The sequence below is a fragment of the Rhinolophus sinicus genome, chromosome X, assembly GCF_036562045.2.
Source record: "Rhinolophus sinicus isolate RSC01 chromosome X, ASM3656204v1, whole genome shotgun sequence".
Taxonomy (NCBI): domain Eukaryota; kingdom Metazoa; phylum Chordata; class Mammalia; order Chiroptera; family Rhinolophidae; genus Rhinolophus; species Rhinolophus sinicus.
Window position 1 is genome coordinate 6,239,895 of NC_133768.1, and position 24,550 is coordinate 6,264,444.

At 51.3% G+C, this 24,550-nt stretch overlaps 1 protein-coding gene across 6 annotated transcripts in view; it reads right to left on the minus strand.

Moving 5' to 3' along the window:
- The window catches only part of XG (Xg glycoprotein (Xg blood group)), a 33,751-nt gene extending 12,510 nt beyond the window's left edge, over nt 1–21,241 (minus strand). The window contains exons 1-4 of one of the 6 annotated variants that reach the window (XM_019717779.2): nt 20,837–21,241; nt 10,631–10,672; nt 8,631–8,654; nt 2,968–3,030 (exon numbers count right to left, since the gene is read on the minus strand). In XM_019717779.2, the coding sequence (XP_019573338.1) occupies nt 2,968–3,030; nt 8,631–8,654; nt 10,631–10,672; nt 20,837–20,906 (199 nt within the window). In that variant the 5' untranslated portion in view covers nt 20,907–21,241. Of the gene's footprint in view, nt 1–2,967; nt 3,031–8,630; nt 8,655–10,630; nt 10,673–12,383; nt 13,889–20,836 lie in introns of those variants that run through there. The other 5 variants (XM_019717778.2, XM_074324171.1, XM_074324170.1 and 2 more) reach the window with 5 other exon arrangements.
- Nucleotides 21,242–24,550: the final 3,309 nt, after the last annotated feature.

A 24,550-nucleotide genomic window follows, 5' to 3' on the forward strand; every position in this document is an offset into this window, starting at 1 on the left:
AAGCCTATCGAAACAGCTGCAATTAAATAATCAGTGGAAGCTCTTTGCCCATCACCAGTCTGCATCTCCAGCACCTGGACGCCACGAGGCTGGGAACTGTGAGTGTCTCTGCACCAACTTTCCATCACAATTACCTGGCCCCCAGTACTGGGCAGGTGACCATCCCTGCCAGATGGACGGTGAAATGGACTTTAATTCAGGGAAACATCTGGGGATTTCACTCTCCAATTCCTGCTGCAGGACGCGTAGCTCAGCAAACAGACTCTCTTCTAGTGTCATTACGATGACAGAATGTTGTGAGATTACAGAGACTTGGGCACGACATCAGAAAGCAGAGCCCTGCTGGTCAGTGTCTCACTGTGCGGTCCGTGTGGGCTCCAACTGACCGCTGCCCTCCCCACTCACCTTATCGCCTAGGGCCACAGCCAGCACCCCACCCCACCCCCACATTGCTTCCTGGGGGACCACTGGAGCAGACGAGCACACTGCTTCTGCACGAAATTCTTCCCTGAGAGGCCTTGAGCATGGGGCACCATCCACATTTGGACACAGAACACGCATCTCTCAGAAGTCAGTCCCAGGCTAGCCTGCGTCGTCCTCCCCGCAATCTTCTCTTGGTTCTGAATTTCATCCCCGACTTCACAGTGAAACCCAGCATTGAAATACAAGGTTGTTCCAAACTGGCGGGGAGTTCAAGATGCAAACGGGTAGAAATGGATATGTCTCTGGATTTCAGCAATGTCTTTAACCTTAAGCAAAGCTTCTGTGTTACGTTGCTAGAGTGGCCGTAACAAAGGACCCCAGATGGGGCGGCTTACACAGCACACCTTTCTCTCTCCCTGTCCTGGAGGCTGGACCTGAGACCCAGCTGTCCCAGGGCTGGTCCCCCCTGAGGCCTCTGTCCTGGGCGTGTGGACGGCCGTCTGCTCCCCGTGTCCTCACATGGCCGTCCTTCTGCGTGTGTCTGTGTCCTCATCTCCTCTTCTTAAAAGGACACAGTCCTATTGGATCAGGGCCCACCCTAGTGACCTCATGTCACCTTAGTCCCCTCTTTACAGACCCGTCTCCTAATACAGTCCCATCCTGAGGTCCTGGGGTTTAGGGTCTCAACATGTGAATTTTGGCAAGACACACTTCAGCCCGTGACAGTTCCCAGCAAACAGAATCATGCCTGCTTCTTCTGACGGCTTTGAAAGCAACATGAATACAGGCCTCTGGGGTCGGATGAGAGAATCAGAGGGTGAGAACCAGGCTGGGTAAGGGGCTGGCATGAGGTACAAAGCCGACGGCGTGTGTTTCCAAGAGAAGGGCACTGCCACCCGACCCCACCTAAAGGGACTTCCTGCTGCGTAGCTACTGGCTCTAATCCACCAGCGGAGGGGTGGGACCTTGGACAGCTGCCAGAACATTCCATCTGCAGGGTGTTTCTCAACATTGCTCATCCACGCCAGCCTTCCTTGCACGACAGAATGTTCCAGAACATTCTCATGTCCGAAATGAATGAACAATTTAGTGAGGCATCCTGCCCCTGCTGGGTTTAAGCAAAGTGCGAACAGAAACACCAGGGGCTTTCTTTTTCTTTCTTTCTTTCTCCCCTTCACTTGGGAATGCGTCAGTCACAGCTGCGTCCCAAAGGGTCACCTCCCATGCTTGGCCCTGGCCCCCCACGCCCCGTGAGAATAAGTCACCCTGGTTTTGCTGATTCACGTTAGGGGGTGACTGGCATTTCAGATTCTTGTCCCCCAGGAGGGAGGCCCACACAATAGGTTTAAGCCCGTGTTTCCTAAACATATTAGCGCAAGGCACACTTTCCACGAGGAATTCCTGTTGGTATCTTGTAAAATAGCAGTGCTCCAGGGAACAAGAATGAAAAAAAATCACTGGGAAGAGATATTAGAAAAGATTCATGGAATTGGAGGTGGTACTTGTGGGTGGAGGGAAAAAAAAGGACTCTGGACTAAATCAGTGACGGAAAGTAACCTCCCAGGGTGATCGGATCATAAATTCCTATGTGGGCAAGTCAGGACGGGTAGACACACCCCAGGCCGAAAATGTCTTCAGCAAAAGGCGTAGCTTTGCAATAAGCCAGCCGGTCCATTGTTTCTGTGCGTCTAGATTAACATACCTTGGAAATGCGTCTTTTCAGACCCTTCAGAGGTGTAACCACCCCCAGGCAAGCATATCAGCTTTGTAAGTGTCCTGTAACCCTTCCCTACTGCTTTCCCGCCTCCATCCATCTTCTGTTTCTTCCTCAATTCCAAATGCATACAACAAACAAACAAACAAACAAAACCTTGCAAACCTTCCTCCCTGGAGCATTTGCGATCTGGCTCCCCATCGTGTGTCATCTGTTTCCCTCAGAAAAACTCTTATAAAAAAATTCTCTGCAGGTTTCGACCTTAGGACATTGTCATAAAACAAACTTCCTGGAAGCGTCTGGCAGCCGTCCACTCAGCTGGCTGCACAGCTGCTCTGCCTGGTCGCGTTTTACGATTTTAGGGTTATTAAATTGCTGTGGACTTTATTGATTTTAAAGGCCAATGTCCCTCCCCCTTTCTTTTTCTCTAAAGAGGTCGATGGGAAGAATGTCTGCCAAGATTTTGACATAGTGGAGAAGCTGGAAACAAGTGGCATAAAATGCGCAATGGAGGTCGACTTTCCTCCATGGAAAAGCCACTTATCTGGAACCGTGCAAAGAGCTACAAAAAACACGTCCTCAAGCCTAATTAGAAATCCACCGCAATAACACACACAATCCTGTGCGTACACCATCTTTTCCCGGTGTCCCAGCAACGGGTAATTGGTACCCATTCCACCTCCTCAATGCCCCCTGGTTAGCAGGGAGCTCAACGGCCTTCCAGGGAACTGCTGATTTATTTCAGACGCAGCTGGATGGAAAGCCCTAGTGAACAAAAGGCAAGTCCCATCACACCCGGGTTGCAAGGAGTGTGAATGCTGAGAACTCACTTCCACTGCTGTCGGGATTTCCGGGTTGCGGGTGAAACGGGGGTTTCGGCTTTGGGTAGATATCTGTGGGGAAACAGACATTGTGTTTTTAATAGAAGAGAAAGAGGAGAAAAAAACACGACATCCTTCCGTTTGAAGCAGCCCAGACAATAAGCACACGACTGCAGCTATGCATTTTATAATTTGTTCACTATTGCTGCTCATGGTGTCATAGCGTGTTATCCGCCAGCTGAAAATCACTTAGCCAGTGGTGGCAAACCTCAAAACCTAGCACGTAAAGAACACACACACACACATACACCCTGTCATTTTTGTTCCTAGAAGCTCGTTTCCGGGAGAGCTGCCTGCCATGAGGGTGGCTGGTGACCCCAAAGGGACATATAGGACAATCTAGAACCGTTTTAGTTCTAGAATCGATTTTTCAGCAATCCTAACACCTTTATCACAGTTATAATGCCAAACCCACAACTGTCAACTCCAAAATCCCCCACCTACACTCAGTAGCGTCCTCCCCTTTGAAGAACTGCCAGCTTAAATCAGTAAGGCTAACCTTGCAAATTAAAAAAAAAAAAAAAAAAAAAAAGGCTGACTAAAGAGAAGCAGAGGAGAAGAAACTATTTTCCTCCAGTTGTAACTTTGTTTCCTTTTAAAGATAGTAACATCTGGCTCCCGTTTAAGGCCCGTTCCCCCACCTCTTTCCCAGAGAAAAAACTGAAAAACACTATTCTGGAATCGTTGGGTGCCTCTCCCAAACGATTTCTAAGACTTTCCTGGGGAAGTCTGCATCCAGGAACGACCCATACTTTCTTTGGGGCATTTTTGAATGGAATCAGGGTTGTCACACTAAATGTTCTCTTTTTCGCTTGTTTCCCTCTCTCTTTCGCTGTAACTGCTTATTATATTTTCTGTTGAGATATAATTGACAGAGAACATTCTACCAGCTTGAGGTGTACATCACACATCATGATTCAGTATCTGTATTGATTGGGAAACCACCACCGCAGTGAGTCTGGTTCTCAGTCTCTCCCTGCACAGAGTTACAAAGCGTTTCCTCAAAGTGGAATTGCGGGTGGGGGTGGGGGTGGTAGGTGTGCTCAGATTTAAACGGCTCAAGTCGGTTTTCCTCCCAGCAACAATGCTGCAGAGCTCAGGTTTTTGCAAATTGTTGCTACTACCTCTGTCATCTTTTGGGTGAGGTTGACTGTTGGCCTTTCACTGAATGTGTGTGACCTTGAGCGTTTTTTTCTTCCTCTTGTGGGTTCTGTGGTTTCCTGTGCTCTCAGCTGGGGGGGCCCAGCAGGCTCTGCCTGGCGATGTAGCGTTTTTGGAAGGAGCCACCTATGAGGTCTGACAATTAAGTTTGTGAACTTGTTGCAACACTGTTGCTAACCTTTTTTTATATCAGAGGGATTATTCTCTATGAATTTTTACCAACTGGACAAACAGGTAACCAAGTTGACTATGTGGAAGTGCTGAAAAGGCTGCATGAAAAGGTTAGACGACCTGAACTTTTCGCCAACAATTCATGGCTCTTGCATCACGACAATGCACCAGCTCACACAGCACTGTCTGTGAGGGAGTTTTTAGCCAGTAAACAAATAACTGTATTGGAACACCCTCCCTACTCACCTGACCTGGCCCCCAATGACTTCTTTCTTTACCCGAAGATAAAGGCAATATTGAAAGGAAGACATTTTGATGATATTCAGGACACCAAGGGTAATACAATGACAGCTCTGATGGCCATTCTAGAAAAAGAGTTCCAAAATAGTTTTGAAGGGTGAACTAGGGCTGGCGTCAGTGCACAGCTTCCCAAGGGGAGGACTTTGAAGGTGACCATAGTGATATTCAGCAGTGAGGTATGGAGCACTTTTTCTAGGGTGAATTTGCGAGCTTAACTGTCTGACTTCTTATATAATTTGTGCATTAAAACAATTGTATGAGCAGCAATGAGCCTCTCCCACCCAGCAGCTCATGTTTCCACATTGGAGAGTGTGTGGTCAAGAGTTATTATAATCATTATTTTTAATTTTAGTATTGCCCAATTTATCAAGTTTTAAATCTCTGTGCTTTTCTTTTTGCATCTTAGCTAAGAATATCTTCATTACCCTGAGCTCATAAGACATATCCCTTTTTTTAACCAAAACTTTAAAAATATTTCTTTTCACATTTAGACTTTTACTCCACCAGTGTATTTTTAAGTATTGCATGAGGGGGTGAAGTTGCATTACATATTATCCTCAAGGACAGCCCACTGCCCCAGGCCTGCTTCACTAACTTTCCATCACATCGTAGCTCAGGTACCGAGATATAATATAAGCCCATCTCGAGGCCCTCTGGCTCCATGCATGGCTCTGTGTCTGCCCTGAGCCATAGCTGTAAAACAAATGTCAACACCTATTAGAACCATTGCACCCCATATGTGTATATATTTTGAAATTTTTTCAAAAATTTCTTGGCTGATAAAAAGAAATGTCTTGGCTATCCTCTGTCTTATGGAGGATTTTGGAAGTTCTCACATTCTCTGAAAAGTCGTTTTGGTTTTGGGGTTGCATTGGAACTGCATTGAATCTTCCACTTTGAGGTGAATTGACAGTTTTATAATATTGGTTCTCCCCACCCTTGGGTGAAGGAGACCTCCACTTAGTCTCTTCGAATGTGTTTCGTGCAATTTTGTAACTCTTTCCGCAGGTTGTCAAGTGCTCTTTGGTTAAATGTTTCCATGGGGATGTTAGAGATTTTGTTACTATTGCAAATGGGATCTTTTTTTCATAATTACATTTTTCAAATAGTTTTTTCCAGGTGGATAGAAATGTTGCTGATTTTTGTATATTCGGCCTGTGTCTAGCAATGGTGCTGAATTTTCCTCCCCGTTGTTACAGTGTTTCTGTTAGGTGGGTGCAAAAGTTACTGTGGTTTTTGCAATTATTTTTAACCTGATAAACTGCAATTACTTTTGCACCATCCTAATAGAGTCTCCCCAGGCTAGAGATAAATTCACCATCGTCCTCAGCATAAACTCTTGACTCAAACCACATACAAAACCAAAAACACACATCCTGATAATGCTAAATTGTACGATGTATTTTTGTTTTTAATCAGTCAGAGGACAATTTTCTTTGAGACAGTCCCCTATACTGTCCGAATAAAAGAGAGAGAAGCAAAATGTGTTTTGTCTGTTCAATTATTTTCCCCACAAATTAAAAACAGAACTAGTGTATGATCCAGCAAATCCCACTTCCGTGCATTTATCTAAAGGAAACAAAATCACAATCTTGAAAAGACAAATGCACCCCTGTGTTCATTGCAGCATTACTGACAATAGCCAAGATATGGAAGCGACCTAAGTGTCCACCAATAGACAAGGTGGTACATATACATGGTGGAATATTACTCGGCCATGAAAAAGGATGAAATCCTGCCGTTTGCGACAACATGGACGGACCCAGAGGGTGTCGTGCACAGTAAAATATGTCCGGCAGAGAAAGACAAATACCGTATGATCTCACTTATATGGGGCATCTAAAGAAGAACAACAACAAAAACCTGACCTCACAGATGCAGAGAGCAGATTGGTGGCTGCCAGGGGCAGGGAGGTGGGGGTTGTCAAAACGGGTGAAAGCGGTCAAAAGGAAATAGTAATAATGTGGAAATAATATATTGTTTAGACACATGCAGCTAAGATAAAACAAGATGAAACAAAGTGAGGAATATAATCCATACAAAATTCAGTATAGCGTTTGCCTTTGATGGGGACATGGCAGACGGGCTATTCGTAAGCAGATTTATGCTACTGCAAAGTACTGACGCTTCAATTCCCCATTGCGTTAACTGAAACCTAAAAAGGCTCTGCTTGGACAAAAATGGTGGAGGGATACGAAACAAGGATTAAGGTCCGTCCAAAATCTGTCTTTGATTTCTCTTTTTCTCTAATTGTATAGCCTTCCGTGGGTTTCTAGAATAATTCAACACAAGCTAATACAGCACGAGGGGACGGTCTGTCTTTCTGGACCACACCGTGGGTCCTGAAAAGTGACGCGTTTTCCGTCTTTGTTGGTTCAGGGGCTCTACATTTCTATTCCACTGGGTTTGTCAGTTGAATCCCCCAGTCTTTATTCTTAATATTTTCATCTGCTAGGCCTGATATTTCCAGGGTGGGAGGGGTGGGCAGGGGAAGCTTGCAAAAAGTCTCTCGCTCCGATTTTTTAATTTACACTTTTGAGTTTCTTGAGGTACGTCATGGATGGAGATTGGTTTTCCACTCTGGAGCTGCTCCGTTATCCTTAAGTCGTAACTTTCTTTATCCCCAGTAACTGTTTATCCCCAGAGGGTTGTGTTGTCTGACGTGGTTACATGATGCCACTTTTATCCGGTTACTGTTGGTCTCGTGCATCTTTTTCCAACCATCTCGTCTCCGCTTCTCTGTGACATTATATTGCAAGCGTGTCTCTTGCTTGAGAGCATAGAACTCATTTTAAATTGCTTTAGCTAACGCGTCTATTAACCTATTCATTAAACCATTTCACAGCCACTGTAATTAGCGGTACATCATTCCTACTATTTTTCTCCTTCTTTTCTTTTTCTAAATTCTTTCCTGACCGCTGCTTAATTCATCAACTTCACTTTGCTCTCCTGTCTCGTCTCTTTGACTAACGGCGTAGGACTGATCCACTCAATTTCTATTTTTAATGAGTTCAGTTTAAAAACGTCCCAAATCCAGCAACATGAAACGACTGCAACTCAGTTCTTCTTCTGCTCACCCTCCCTGCTATTGTTTTACAGCACCTAGCTTGGAAATTTAATTGTGCTGCTGTTGATGCCAGTTTGGTGGGGTTTTATTGAGCAGCTCACGATGATTAATTTTTACCAACAGGTTTAGTCACCACTGTTCTTTGCATCCAACCAGCCTTCTGCGTTGATTCCTTCTCACTAAAGGACCAGCTGCTACTTCCTCCAGCAAGGGGGCCACGTTCGCTCCATGCAAACTCACCCTTACAGAGGGACAGGACTTGTATTTTCACCTTTCCTGGCAGGAAATGCCTGTTCTCGACTTTTCGTTTACGTGGAATCATATAATATGTGGGGTTTTTTGTGTCCGGCGTCTCTCGCTCTGCCTTGTGTCCTCAAGGTCCCTCCCTGGTAATGGAGAGTTTCAGCACCTCCCTCCTTTCCCTGGCTGCGTAATATTCCACTGTGTGGACGCACCCCATTCTGTTTATCCGTTCGTCCACAGCCGGACCCTCGGGTTGGCGACCGTGCATGATGTACACGCATTTTTGGGGAGTCCCTGGCAGCATGCATCTAGGAGTCAAATTTCTTGCTCATGAGGCAACTCTGTGTTTCCCTTTCTGAGCAAGCGTCAGACTACTTTGCTCAGCGGCTGCCCCAGTTTTCATGCCCACGAGGGTTCTGATGTCTCCACATCCCCACCAACACTTGTCCATTTCCATGTTTGGATACCTGCCACCCCAGCGGGAATGTGGTGCCGTGTCACTGTGATTTTGACCACTTTCCTGTCCCTGATAACTAGGGTTTGCTTTTAACGCCTGCTGACCGGCCATTGCTCACACGCCCTACGGCCCAGTAAACACCCTCCCACATCCGTGGAGAATCTCAGGGAGCAGGGCACAGCCTCAATTCTGCCCAGCCACGTCGTCACTCACCTGAGCTGGGCTTCTTGGTGGGTTCTGTGAATGAAGAGCAAACAATACATTCAATAAGCATCAGGGAAACAATCATTAATACCCTAAAAAAAAAAGTGACCGTTCCAAGGCACTAAGAAGTTAGCAATGGGAACACACGTTCCATTTTGCATTCAGGGGGAAAAATCAAATCAGAGACGTCACCCTTTAAATCTATGCCCGCCAGTCTTTCCCGGAGCCGTGAGGGGTGGGAGGGTGAGGGCCAGGCTTTCATGAGGCGGCTTGTTAGGAAGTACATTTGAGCAAAGAATTTCGGGGGTTGGGGAGAGGGGACGAGGAAGCGAGATGTCACAGACCTGCCGGGACACCCCCTTAGCCACGACCATCCAGGGCAGGAGGCCGTGTGTCTGCAGAGCAGAGGTACAGGGGCAAAACAAAACACAGAGAGAGGCTCCCGGCTTCCAGAAGCATGATTCTGTCCCTTTCCCGACTGTGCTTTATTCACTCAACAAACGTGGACGCAGTTGTCTGTTGGCGCTGGGACTGAGTGAACGGACACCTCCACGGTCTCTCAAGTGACGGCTGTACCTGGAGGTCAGCCCTCGAGGAGGCGGCCGTCACGTGGACACTGTCGGACCTGCAGAGCGTGGGCACCAGGCCCGTGAGTCTGGGTGTGGCCGTGGGAGCCAGGAGACCGCAGGCCGACAAGGGGCGCCGTGGGCAGCGTCCTGACAGGCAGAGGAAACTGCGTTTGGAAGCCGTCTGTGCAGTGAGCCCTGTGTGTGCAAGGTCCATACACGCTGCAGCTGCACCGAGCCTCCCGCCTTTTCATGGCCGCGTAATCCTCCCTGTCACAGACCACACTGCGCTCGCCCGTTCCTCTGTGGGTTGGCGCTTGGGTCGTTGCCACCTTTCGGCTCTTGTGACCAGAGCTGCTCTCAACAAGGGCTGGAGCCCTTCTCTCAGTTCTCCCGAGTGTCCGCCTAGGAGCAGAACTGCTGTTTCACGTCCGCGATGCTTTTCTATCCATCACATGCCGGTGCTGCCTGGGAGCCCAGGGGCCGGCCCTGTCGCACACCTGTGTCCTGTCGTGGGCATGTCCCCCTTTGCATCCCACCCGCTAGCACTGCGTGCTCAGGCTGCGTTTCGCAGGATCTCGCGAGGATGCCCCCTGGCGAGGGCCAATGTTTGTCCTCCTGCTACGCTCACCCCAGCGCCGTGCAGACCGGGTAGGACGGAGCCCACACCGCTCAGCCTGGCGGGAAAGCGGTGCCTCCACGTGGGTGTGTGTCCTTCAGATTTTCTGTTGCACGGACGCTAACGGCACATCTGCCTCTTGCCCCGTGCGGTTGAGCAGCAAAAACCTCCGTTAGTGGGGAAACTCAGGGAGGGCGGTGGTTTCTGTCACTGTGCCTTTGCTGTGCTTTTTGGATCCACACCCCGGGCATCACATCCGTCTTTCACTTCCCCTAACCAGCTGCATCGTGAATCCACCCTGAGTGACCCGTGGCTGGTGCTGCTGCCAGACCCAGCGACCGTCTGTGAGCAGACTCTGCAGCCCCCTGTGCTTGCACGTCCAGTGCTTTCCTTTCTGCCACCCAGCCAGGTTTGAACCCCCGTGCAGCCCAGCCGGGCTGGCACACCTGTACTCAGCTTCCCGGCCAAGAAAACCCACTGGGCGGAAGGAGAGCAGCCGGCCCTGGAAGGCAGGCTGGTTGCGTTCAGTCGCTCGGTCAGGGCGTCAGACAACACAGAGTAAGAATGAACCAATGCTGAAAAAAACACAAAAGCCGCCAGCATGTGCCCAGACCTCAGCCTCCTGAGCTATGCAACTGAGCTCCACACCCATGGCGTCCTTGGCTAAGGGACATTCACAGCCGCCTGCAATCCCGTGGGAAACAGAGCGCCCTCAGTGCCCGGGAATTCGCCATCCCAGCCTCAGCTAACCCACCGACCTCCCACCCACCGGCCGTCCCACCGATGCTACAAAGACAAGCTCCCCGTGACATATCGGCACTCACCAGGGTCATCCAGCGCGTCGGCCAAATCAAAGTCGCCTTGACCTGTTGGGGACACACAAGGCACAAGTCACACTGGGTTGGGACAGACAGTCAGGGCCCCCACTTTCTGCACCAGGCGGCTCCCCAGCTAAGCCAGAGACCTTCCCTCGGTGCAAAGGTCAGTCCCACCCTGAGCTAAGCGGAGGTTCCATGTCCCCACGACCCTTCCCCCTCCCCCGCCTCCAATGTGCCTGTCAAACCAGTGTGTTACCTTTCCCTGCAGCCTGGTACCCCTGTCACTGCACAGACATCTTAGTTAAGGACAACCACTGCATCGCTGCCTTAAAGCAGAGGACGGACCTCCTAGGATCCCAGCTGCCTTGACTGACCCAGCCAGACACACAGATGTCTTGCAAACCTAAACATCCACACGTCCGCAAATGAATGGGAACAACCATTGTGTGCCAGTCACACTGCTGGGTGCTCGGGATGCGACAAGGAACCCACACGTCCTCCCTCCAGGTCTTTAGCAGGAAGAGAGATGTGAACATACAAAGGCAGGGATGGGGAGCAGCGCGGACCAACAAGGCAGCCGGCAATTCTACTCCTTGTGTGAGGCAGAGCCGGAGGGCTGCCTGGAGGAGGCAACACGTGAGCAGTTTCAAAGGCGCTGTTTTACTCACCAGGAGATGCTCTCACCCCCATTTTTAGCGCATGGGAAATGGGGTTCGGTCAGGACCTGTGTGGCTAGAGTCGTGGACACTTTCATGTATTGCTCAGACAGAATGGACCTTGAATTGAGGCCCAGCCACACGCCTCTTGGGGCTTCCCCAGACTCCCTTGCAAACACATTGTCAGGCAGGCCGTCCCCCCAGCACGCAAGGGCTCAGAAATTCTGTCTATGTTTGAGTTTCGGACGTGCTAAAAATAACACGAGAAGTCTGCCCTCTGGTGAAATACAGGGACCAGTGTTTTGGTTTCCTGACAGGGCGTGAGTCAGACAAGCTTGGATGAGGGGTGGGGAGTGACTGCTAAGAGGGTCGGGGTTCTGTTTGGGGGGAAGTGTTCTGGAATTAGACGGGGGTGATGGCAGCATGGCCTCGTGAAGTTACCAAAATGCACCACAACGTTCATTTTTAAACGATTGCCATGGTGACGTTTATGCACGTGACTTTCATCTCCGTTACCAAATGCCGGGGGTGCCAAACACATGTTTACGCACTTTAAGAGATATCACGTATGTATTACTTTTTGAAGTTGACTTGAATTACGTGTAGCATGACTTTCGCTCCTTTTTTGTTATTCATGTCTTGCTATCGGTCCATATCGCGTATTACAATGTTAATACAGTTTCTTTCCTTTCTTACAATGTGTATCCATGTTTTTGGCCCCCTCTGCTCTGTATGAGTTTTGAAGGAGGTCAGGGTGGGAGATCTGCGTGGATTTGCTCTCCTACCCAATACAAGGCTTCTTGCATTTCTCTCCCTCCCTTGCTGCCTCTACAATGAGAGACGCGCGTTGGAAAACCTTTGAGACCCTGGGCGGCTTGAATCTCACATGTTGGTGATAACCTGTGTTGACAGCTTTGGTGAGATATGAATTGCCGCTCACACAGTTCAGCCATGCAAAGGACACAACGCAGCATGATTTAGACACTCACCGTGTTGTGTAAGCAGCCCCTCTGACTGGTTCCCCAACATCCCATCACCCCAAAAAGAGACCCGTCCCCATGAGCGGTCACTCCCCATGTCTCCCCCAGGGGCTCATCGCTTACCCACTTCCCATCTCTGTGGAGGTGCCAGTTCTGGACGTTTCACATACATGGAGTCACATCCTGGGTGGCCTTGTCTGCCTGGCATCTCTCACCCAACAGCCCGCGTCAGGCCCATCCACACAGCAGCCGGGATCAGCCAGGAACCCCTTCCGCCCACACCAGCGCCTCCCCGAGGAGCCCCGGTCCCTGGAGCTCACAGGCAGCGTCAGGATTCACATCTGGCCCCTCCGGCTGCTTCAGCCCGAGCCCTGGGAAGGAGGCTGCATTGGATGCCAGGTTGCCTTCTGGCACCTGCTCAGGGTCCCCGCCCTGGAGGAAGCTTTCACCCGCCCAGCCTGGGGTCCGCGAAGCCCCTGGTGCAGCCCTGGCCGGACGCCACGGGGCCAGGCTCTGGGGCTCCATGCGGAAGGCACTGGGGACCCAGAGCGGGCGCGTCCCCAGGCAGCAGCCTCCTGAGCCAGGAACAGCCACAGCATCTGAGGGCAGAGGGACCAGAGGTCAGCGTGCGCCCATCAGCAGCCCCAGGGCCCCCCTATCCCCCCAGCGGAAGCCGAAAGCTGGGACAATTACACGCCGAACCCCAGAGAGCTGTTTCTAACTCTGGGGCTTCGCTCCGGACGCCCCTCTGCATGGCCGGGGTCTGCTGTGCTCCAGTTTCTCACACGGGAGACGACCTGGCCCCTCTGTGCTCCGGTTGGCTCTGCAGCCACCATTGTCCAGTGTCTAGGGACAGGATGTGACGTCAGCCTCCTGGGTTCCTGGCACACCTCCCTTCCAGGGCAGCCAGCGGGGTGTGGCCGACCCTGCACCCACCCCTGTGCAGGCCCCCAGAGCTGCTCCGAGTACCCTGGTGGCGTTCCAGGCACTCCCATAGCTCACAAATGACTTGCCCCCACGACACCAACAGCTCTAGGCATCTGAGAAACACGCGCGTGACAACCTCCTCCAGCCTGTGTGGCGTCCACTGCCCTGGTCCCACATAACACAGACATCTGTCATCTAGCCCTACCCGGCCTCTCCAAAATGTCCTTGCATAACACGCTGGGCGCCACCTGTGTTATCCCAAAGGGCACGGGCCACCTCCAGAGAGAAAGGTCGATGGATGCATGGGGATATATGGTCCCCAGCAGCCAGGTGCCCTTTCCCCGGCTTGGCAAACAGCCCTATGTGTCCCCTCCTTCAGTGTGGAGGGGACTGTGATGCCTCCTGGGGGTGACAGGAGTGAGGAGGGCCGCAGAGGACGCTGCATCTAGTGGGTACAGCTGTTGCCGTGCAGGGAGGCGTGTGCGAATGTGACTCCCACGTGTGGGGCGTTGTCAGGTCCCCCGACCTCCTTGCATAACCAGAAGGACTCTGGCCAGCAGCAGATGCCAGGCATGGAGCTGGGCCAGCCGTGCAGGCGGCAGGGAATGCAGCTCCCCACCCCCCTTGCAGGGGTCCCCGTGGGCTTCAACTTGTCACCTCTCTGAGAGGTCCCTCAGGTAGACAAGGCTGATTCTGGGGGCTCCGTCTTAGGGAACACGGCTGGGGGGTTGGAGGCTGCTCGCAAGGCAATTGCTTTCATTCGCCAGACTTTCCACTCAGAGTCTCAGATGGAGAACGTAAAATCTGTTTCTCATTTACGTTTCTTTTGCTTAGGGTTTAGTCAGACCCACAGGTCCCGGGGGCCGGAAATGCCCCGGATGGAGGCAGCCAGGGATTGCTGCGGTAGATTCTGCCACCAACATCTTGCAGACGTGGGATTAAAGGGGCTGAGCTGGTGGGAGGGAGGTCAGCGCTATCCATGCCCCCTCCCACAAAAAAGCTATCCTTGGGGGCTTTAATTAAGAGAAAACCAGGGCCGGCCCGGTGGCTCAGGTGGTTGGAGCTCCATGCTCCTAACTCCGAAGGCTGCCGGTTCGATTCCCACATGGGCCAGTGGGCTCTCAACCACAAGGTTGCCAGTTAAATTCCTCGAGTCCCGCAAGGGATGGTGGGCTCTGCCCCCTGCAACTAGCAACTGCAATTGGACCTGGAGCTGAGCTGCGCCCTCCACAACTAAGACTGAAAGGACAACAACTTGACTTGGAAAAAAGTCCTGGAAGTACACACTGTTCCCCAATAAAGTCCTGTTCCCCCTTCCTCCCAAAAAAGAGAGAAAACCAGCCTGTGTGACACTCGTGCGACACTGTCATGTCTAACAACCACACCCACGACAGCCCCCTCCCCAGTTCACAGCGGCCCCTGTGAGACTCTAAGCTGCTTCACAGTAGAGATTTTATCCCTCGATGTCTCAACGTCTCTTCAGACCCCCAAGTCAACGAGACCGACAGCAAGTTTGCAGAGCACACAGCAAGGCTGCTGTTCGAATAGTAACCCAGCCCACGACCGACGTTTTGCAGGGAGGGTACTTGCCGCCCCAGAAACCATCCCTCCCAGCTTCCAGGAACGACTCACTGAATTATTTACTCTATAAGAGGAAGTCAGCCCAGCAGGCTCGGAGAAGGAGAAAAGAAGAAAAACACCATTAACGGCTAAAGCGCTGGCACCCATTTCCGCTCTTACCCCAGCAGAGTTACCACACCAGGGATTTCATCCCCAACGACTGCATGCATCCTGGACACGAAGCTAACGCGTGCCTGTCGATGACATTATCCCAGCAACGTGCGTGCGTCTGCTCCCCTTTACGGCAGTTGCTTTTCGTCTCTTTTCATAACATTTTATTGGTTTCCCCTGAAGGGTGGGCTAATTTAATCCAAAGCTGCAGGGGTCAGCTGCCGGTCAGTCTGCAACTAAAGGACCCTCTCGTCCTTGAGGAATTCCCCCAAGGGCAGGCACTGGCGCTGGGACTTCCTGGCAACAAATCTTCTTTCAGGCAACGTGTGAGTTGCCCCTTTGACTCTGGCTCGAGAGTTTTAAACTAAATGTTCAGAAAGGATGTTAGAGTGGTTCTTTCCCAGAACGGGCGTGTTTCCCAGAGCAGAGACAATAAATCAGCTGCCGAGGGGAGCAGTTTCAAAAGAACGTGAGCAGGAGGAAGGCAGGGGGTGGAGATGGGGGTGGGGTGGGGGCGTCGTTGCCGGTGGGGACCCTGCTTCCTCCTTCTGGAATAGCCGTGTGGCCACATCCACTCGGGTCTCTACTTTCTCAGGAGGTTTTTCACGTCCAGCAGGACAACACGTGTTCTTAAGAAGACGTGGGTTCTCACTGTCCACACTTCAACGTGAGTAGCCACGGACTTAACAGCTGACAGTCTCCCCAGGGGCTGCAGACCTTCCCTGGGGCCGAGCAGGTACCTGCCAGCTCATGGGCTGCTCACTGCCCTCAGCAAGCTGCTGATAACCACTGAGCGTCGCCCCACAAGGTCAACCAGTTGCCCCGGTTTCGGTGTCCCTTTCAGTGTATTGTAGATCAAAGCCCTTTCTCTGCACCCGCGGAGTCTCCAGGAGGAGACGTATTTGGTCACAAAGGAGCCGGGAATGGTCATTCATCACGAAAGGCAAGACATCTGTGGTGAAGTGTAGACTTGAGAAAAACGCTGCCAACGTCCCAATGATTGGGTGGCGTGTCCTAAGCCCGCCTTCCCAAAGTGACACGTGCACCCGGATCCCTCAGGGTGGGGGTGACACACAGACTCTGCGACAGACGGTCTGGTTGGGCCTGAGAGGTGGCATTTCTTACAGGTCCTGATGGGGTCCTTGGTCGGCCGTTCCATGAACTTCACTTTGCAGTGTAAGAACTTTGTGTGAATTTCCGGGGTCCAGCATAACAAGATACCACTGATGGGGCAGCTTGAACAACAGAGATACATTTCCTGGTCCTGGAGGCGGGAACCTGAGGTCCAGGTGTCCCAGGGCTGGTCCCCCGTGAGGCCTCTGTCCTGGGCGTGTGGACGGCCGTCTGCTGCCCATGTCCTCACATGGCCGTCCCTCTGTGTGTATGTGTGTCCTCATCTCTACTTATAAGGACACAGTCCTATTGGATCAGGACCCACCCTAGTGACCTCATGTCACCTTAGTCCCCTCTTTAAAGCCCCATCTGCAGACACAGTCCCATTCTGAGGTCCTGGGGGTGAGGGCTTCCCCATATGAATTTGGGGAGGGGGACACAGTTCCACCCATTAGAGACGTAAACTCGAGGCCCTTGCTCAACCCCCACTGAGGCACCTTCGGACAACCTTGGGGGGGTGGAGGGGAGAGCAGGCAGCCACCAGCCCATGGGGCTATGATGAAAGGCAGAGACTCTTTGGCAGAGCTCTCTGAACACAGTCACTCACTGTGTGCTGCGTCCACACCCCAGCTGTGCCGTCAGCCTCAGGTTCTGCCGCAGAGCGTCTCGGACCCTCAAGGACGTGCAAATCAGCGTGGAACCTGGGTAGCTGCAGAGTCTGGCTCAGCAGGTGTGGCTGAGGCTAAGACGGCCTTTCTCCCCGGGTCCCAGGGAATGCTGGTGCCGCTGGTGTGGGACCCGACTTTGGGAGTTCACGTACTTATCACGAATACCATCCTTAACTCTTTGCGCCGTCCAGGTGACCGAACCCCCAAAAGAATCAGCCTTGGTTATGGGGGTGTCCAAGGAAGACCCGCCCCCCAGGCTGCTTCTCCCCACAGGCAGGATGGAAGGTGGCCTTGAACGCACCATGGGGACCTCCGTGGATGGAGCCCACAAAGACTATATCACAACGATAATAAACAAAAAATAATTGGAAGGAAGCATTTAAAGAAAACTCAGGAGGCCTTCCTCTAATTTTAAGGGACTGTTCTTTGGGGGAAACGCACTCTTTTGCGTTTTTTTTTTTTAAATCTTTTTAATTTGCTTGGGTTCCCCTGGGAAAGACACCCACACTCTCACCGCAGAATTCACTTTGCAGGAAGAGCAAAGCACTTTGCACCCATCAGCCCTTGGCTCTCCAGCATGATTTCATTTCCACCGCAGCTGAGTTCCCTGCAGAAGCAACCCCTTCAAGGGTTCTCAGCTGAATGTAATAGGGAAATTGGGGGGAAGCAGAAAGATTTACCAGGACTGGCCATGCCCCGTGTCCACCAACAGACACACACGTGGAATCGTGTCTGACGGCGCAGATGCAGGGTCTGGGGGAGGCTAAGAGGCAGGCGATCACGGAGCCCTTGTGCAAATCATCTCCAGCACAGGCCCCTCAGGCAGTGCAAGTGGAAAGATGAAAACACACGAGTTGGTGAATGTTATCTGTCAGCTTGGCCAGATGACAGTGCCCAGCTGTTGGGTCAAACACTGGTCTACGTGCCACCGTGAAGGTATTTTGTGCATGGGATTCACATCTACAATCAAAGGAATGTAAATAAAGCACCGAGTGGCTGGGGGATGTAGGTGGGTCTCGTCAGATTTGTGGAAGGGCTTGAAACCAAAGACAGGTTTCCAGGGAAAGAAACGGGCAACTCCTTTCTGACTTTCTAGCCTGCCTTACAGATTTCAGACCCGCCAGTCTCACAGTCCTGTGAGCCAATTTCTTAAAAAAAATTTAACTCTCTGGACAGATAGACGAGAGGTAGATAGATAGATGGATAGATAGACAGACAGATAGAAATAAAATAGAGATGATAGATAGATAGATAGATAGATAGATAGATAGATAGATAGATATTAGACAGATAAATGATAAAGAGATGATATATAGACAGAGTCTCTCATGCTAAGAGAGGGTCTCTCAAGCTCAGCAGTCTGACACTGGGGACTGGTAACTCCCTGACGTGGGGACCTGTCCTGTGCATTGCAGGACATCAAGCAGTATCCCTGGTATCTGCCCCCTTGGGGACAGTCCCCCACTGCCAGCTATGACAGCCAAAACTGAGGCCAGATATTGCCAAGTGTCCCCCTGGGGGCAACGTCACCCCCCAGCTGAGACCGGCAGGAGGCAGCACCTGTGCCTCGGGCTGTCACTTGTGCCTTGCACATGCTGGGTGATGCTCGGCCAATCTAGAGCCACAGAGCAGCCACCCTCCTGTCCTTGGAACACACGGGGCCCTGGCGAGGGTAGGCCAGACGGCTGGCGCTCACTCAGCCTCTCTCGGAGGGATCCCCGACTTCAGCAGGGGCGAAACCCAGGGTGCTTCTTAAAATGCACGTTCGCCAGGGCCCCACCCAGCACCTGAATGAAGTCTGCAGGGCTGCGGAGTCAGGGGTGCCTTTCAGTCAGCTCCCTCCTGGGTGAGTCCTCTGTACGTCAATCACTGAGAATCTCTGCCCTAAATAACTGGGCAGGTTCAGCCCCATCCACTGGCAAGGTGACAGCGGGCAGGTCCCGTGACCCATTTGTGGTGTGACTTGCACACCCGTTGATTGGTTAGATCAAAGGATGGTCGATGGGCCATGAGGAAGGAAGCAGAATCAGGAGAGGCCCGACCGAGGGTTGTGGGGTGAGGCCAGCGTGCCCTGGCTCGTTGCCTTGGGCAAGTATGGAAATCTCTTCTTCTCACCCTTTTCAGAACCCAAACCGACCCCCAGCTGAATGCAGCAAATACCGTGCAATACTGCAGAGCCCCTGACGTACCTTCACTCGACAGAAAATACAGCTGGCCCTTGAACGACGTTGGGGGTCCAGGCCACCAGCCCCCCCACAGTCCAAAATCCACGTATAACTGTGGGCTCCCCCAAATCTTATCTGCTAACAGCCTCCTGCTGACCAGAAGCTTTACCGATCCAGAAACACTCAATGGCCACCTATGTCACACGTTCTGTGTACGACATACTGTATCCTTACAACAGAGTAAGCCAGGGAAAGAAAATGGTATTGAGAAAATCGTAAGGTAGAGAAAATACAGTTACAGCAGGCGTTGGAAAAAAATTCTGTGTATGTGGACCCATGCGGGTGAAACCCGGGGTGTTTGAGGGTCACCTGCACTCAGAAACGTTGTGTGTTGCTTTCAAAAACTATAAAGAATATTATTGGGGTTTTTTTTATTATTATTAGTTAACTCTGTGGTGGAAAAGCAGCTATACACAAATGTACCCAATTTTTAGTTGTGTATTATAAGAAACAATGCATAATAGGTGTGGTGTGTGTGTGTCTGTGGTTTCCTTTTTTCTCAATGAACCAAACATCGCAAGCAGCCTTTTGGGATTTACGTGTCGTTTTATCAGCTTTTCGGAGGCCTGATTCTGTTGCATGTTCTATCCAGCCCCCCCTGATTTGATAGAGGGTCCTAATTAAATGCAGAGGCATTTCGAAGGCGCCAAATTGTACACCACCCTTTTTTTCAGGACCACCATAGGGTTCTTATTGTGTATGAATGGCTTGTTTCTCTGAATTCACGTCCACGAAGAATTTAATCGCCAATATTACACAGACATTGAATAATTATAAAAAGGACGCCCATTGCATTGGCTGGATATGAAGGGATTCCCATGCAATGATTCAGGATGGAACAGACGGGGGGAGGCCGAGTTGCCTGAGGGAATAGTTATCCCAGGCTTCTTCCTGTCACACAGGCTGCAGGGATAAGTCTCAAAATGCTTTTCTGGGGGCTGGGGTGGCGGCTGGCCATCTGCGTCTGACCGGGACGGGGCCGTCTTGCTTCTGCTTGTGTAAATGTAGGACGTCCCAGCTCCCTGAACACGGAACCACAGGGTCCACATGCCACGTAAAGTACACGGGTGACGAAGATGGAAAGGACGGTGGGGCTGTGACATGGCTTGTCTGGCCACCTCTGCCTCTAACTGACTCCTCAGCCTCAGACACTCACAAACAGGACCAACCGGAAATGCCACGCCTGAACCTGTGAACGCAATCTTCTAATTCCGAACCGACAACGCTTGTCACACTTGAATGCCACCAGTAGGTCATTCCCTGCCACTAAAATGTGAAAAGGACCCAGAGGACCCTGATGCAGTGGCTGTTTTAATCCTACAAACGACATGGGTTTGTTATCAGTCCTCCACGAGGTCCCCACCCAGTGGTGCAGTTTTGGGCGTCAACAACTCTCATGACTTGAATGTGCCACCAGGGAACGATGGCATCCAGGAAAAACCTTCCAGATCTGAGCAGAGGCTGTCATTCAAGGAAACCCACTCTTGGTAAACTGTCCCCCACCCCCCAAAAAACCAAGCTGTGTTTCGCCTCCATTTTTGGCGTTTGAAAACCACCCCGACAAATGAGTTAAGGCAGAAACAGGACATTTAGAAAGCCCAACACGTCCCTTCCTGCCTCCATCAGCGAGCAGAACAGGCCACTTTTTAAAGACAGGAGACACACCCAAATCACAAGCAGAAAAACAGAGCGCTGCTGAGTGCTCGCAGCTCACATCCTGCGTTTCCAGGCCCGATTTCCGGACCCCCACACGGACACCTGCCTGCGCCCCTCCCAGCCATCCGTCTCAGTCTCCTTTCTGACCTCGTCTGGAAAGTTACAGCCATGTACTCCTGTGGACGGAGTTTTGAGACGTGAACCAGACAGAAATCCACACCCACAGCCCTCTCCTTGAGAGCCCCGCGTCTCTTACCTCGGGCGTGGATCACCAAACACAGGAAGGTGAGCCAGACGGGCCCCCGCCAAGCCCTCATCCTGGGCATGTAGGCGAAAGGACCTCCACGGATGCCTGAGTCAAGTGGCTCTGAGCGCGGCTGCCCCCCTTTGGCGAGTTCACTTCTGCTTTCCCAGGAAGAGAGGGCGATGCCTTCAAGCGGAAAGTCTGAACCAAGCTGGAATCCCCATGGGCTCAGCGCTCAGCATGCAGACAGCACAGCCAGGGACCCGTGGGACAAGTGCACGCACGCTGAGGACGGTCGCAGAGCGAGCCTCCCGGAGCCCCGACGGTCAGGACGCTGGGGAAACAGGCAGGCGCTGAGTGCCGATGGGCACCCTGGGCTCGGGCAGCCAGCACCCGCTCAGAGCTCTGCTCCCCGTGGGCGTGGGAGGGGCCGCCTAGCGCAGCAGAACACACCCTGGCCCTGGCGTCCCCCCAAGAATCCTCCTCCAGGGCGGTGTCAACACAGCAGCGCCAGACTTGGCTGGAGAAAAGACCAACCCCCAGCCCTGCGTGGAAGTCTTGGCTTTTGCAACCAACACACCCCGTGCCTTCAAAGAGTCACTCTGATCCCGGCCTCAGACGCCTGTCAGTTCAGTGAGAGGCAAACGGCACAGCTGTGACGCCAAGTCAGGTCCCTGAATCCTGACGTGTGGCTTTCGCCTGGCCGTCCTGCTGGGAGCAAGCCCAAACCCGGCTCTGGGAATCCGCTGTTCGGTTACACTGAGCGAGAGCGGGTGGAGGTGGCTGGGGAAGGGAGAGATGACCACCGGGCAGCCTCTGTCTGGAGTGGCTTGGGGAGCCGGGGTGTGCGGGGTGCAGTCAGCAGTGTAGCCCAGTGCACGCCATCAGGTTTATGCTCAGGACGCTTCCAGTTGTCAGTGACTGAAGGGGGCGTCTGTTTCCTGACCTCACGACTATTCTTCATGTTTGAAAACCCAAGCGCCTTCACTGAACAACTACTGGGCGATTACTGACTTTACGTAAAGCACACAGGTTTCCATGAGGTACGAGGCTACGTCAGACGACCTTAGGAAGTAGACGGTAAGTGTTATGGGTTCGATTGTGTCTCCTCAAAAACATACGTTGGTGTCCTAACCTCCAGGACTTCACAACGGGACCAATTAGTAAGTAGTGTCTGGGCAGAGGGGACTGAGTGAGGAGTCTGAGGTGACATCGTCCTGGATCAGGGGGCCCTGAACCCAATGACAGTGTCCTCATCAGAGACAGAAGAGGAGGGACACAGACACAGGGAGACGCCACGTGGAGACGGAGGCAGAGATGGGAGGGAGGCGGCCACCAGCCCAGGGATGCCTGGAGCCCCCAGGAGCTGGAAGGGGCAGGAGGGACCATCCCCTGGGGCCTCCGGAGGGAGCGTGGCCCTGGGACACCTTGAGGTCACACTCCTGGTCTCCAGGATGGGGGGAGGAAGGGTGTCTCTGGGTTTAACCCCTCATTTGTGGTCATTTTCTTGCAGTGACAAGAGGACACTAATACAGCTTCCTTTCATGGAAACAAAGAAAAATGGCATTTTCCTTCTGGCACTGACCCAGTAAGCGTCCCCCACCCCCGGCCCCCCCAATGCTGGCATCATTAGAGCCTCAATGCCAGGATTCAAATGCTATCTAAGGAGAGCAGCCCAGCTGTGCAGTCACACACAGGACGTTGTGAAGTCTCCCCCCCCCCCCCTGCAAACAGCAGCTGGATCAGGACACAACTGGACACTTTTGAGGACAGGAGCTGAACCAGACTTCTCCCCGAGGCGTGTCTGTTCCCCCCGACATGCTGACCTGCATGGAAACTGCACACATTCGCTTTCAAAGCAGACGGACACACACGCAGCCCGGCTTTTCCAGTGGCCACACCGTGGGGGCGGGAGAGAAACATGAAGGGCTGAAGGGAAAAGCAGGGCTCTCGCACCAGATGAATCGGTGTTTCATGACGGCCGGAACCACCCAGCTGCGTGCAAGAGGGGCCAGCCGAGGTGAGATGTGAAATAATTATGAACTGCTCTGCGCCCGCCAGGACCCGCTCTGAGCCCGGGATAGAAATACACTGCCGCAGCTTTCAAGCTCGACCTGATTTTAAAAAGCCTTCCCTTTGTTGTTGCATTTTGATTCCGTTCCGCGAAAAAGGCAAAAATGGATGAACGTACGTTGGAAGCATTTTATGTAACGACCAAACTTTTTACATCTTCCGTGTGAAATCTGTCCGGAGGAAAAAAATATGGCCTGGTCACAGAGTCCAAAAGTTGTCCTATTTTCACATGTTTTTTTCCCACCCCTTAAGGTTCTGTGATTGTGTGTAATTTATCCAAACACACGCATAGATTAACTCGTATGTGCCACCGGCTCCAAAGCGGCAGGAAAGAATAAAACGTCACAATTTGCAAAAGGCTTTGAACCCCTCTGATAAACGACGTAAGTGTCCGAGAAAATTAAAAATATACATAGTGGTTGAGAGTTTGAAAATCCCCACGGAAGCTGAACTGAGGCCAAAGCCACATAAAAGGAGACATGAATCTGGATGGTTTGTGCTTTTTTTTCTGCCACCTAGAAATGTGTGTATATCAGACGGTGTAAGTTGCATTTCTTACCAGCGGGGAAAACATGGATTACTCGCTCGATGGTTTGGGAAGAATGGGCTTTGCCCATGAGGGAGAACTGTATACAGAAGTTCTTCCTTATTCGTTACACAAAAACGCACTCCTGAAAACCAAATACTTTAATATTTAAAAAAAAAAAAGGCATAAAAGTGTTCGAAGAAAGTATGAGTTCCAAAAACTAAGCGGCAGTACGTCCGGTGCTTTTCTAAGGAGGGCAGAAATCCCAGACACCCCTAACTAATTTCACGACATAAAAATAATAGAAAATCGGATAGGGACTCCACCGCTGCAAGAGGTGAAGGATAAACGATAAAGTGGCAACAACTATTTGTTACTTCACAGCCAAACGGTACTGCCTTTCATATGGAAAGAGTTCCTGTAAATCAATCAGAAAAGGACGGATGACGCAGATGAAAAATACTCAGCTGGCTCCCCCAGAAAAGAAATGCAGGTGGCTTTTGCACAGTCGCGATCTCACGCGTGATGAGAGAAACGCAAGGTAAAATAGTTGATCAGATATTGATTCTCAATAAACAGAGCGGCTGTGACAGGAAGGGCTGCAGGGCTGTGAGGAAACACATCTGAGGTGTGGCCGACTCACACAACCTCGATAGGGGATGATTGGGTAGCGTCCACGAAAATCAAAGGTGCACAGACCCGTCTGTCGAACAAACACAATTTCGGGCATTTATGGGACACACACACCCACACAAGTGCATGGGTCCACAATAATGTACTTCCAAAGATACTCATTGCAGCATTGTTTTGATAGCAAAAAACTTGACCACAGCTTCAGTTGGTTGGTTAAATACATTACAACCTAGACTTGTCACAAATCCCTACTGTGTGACTGTCTCCCATTCGCCCTCAAATAAATGTTTTTTCCTGATTCCAAAACCCGTTGCACGGTGTTTTCATTGTATTAATTTCCAAAAATGATAAAACAAAGCAATTTTTTGGGGGCCAAAATATTTAATGATGCAACAAACCACCTCATTGAAAATCAATTATCCAAAAGGTCCACTTTTGATATAGTCCTATGCATTTCTTTTATGTAATGGGAAATTAAAAATGAGTCTAGAAAC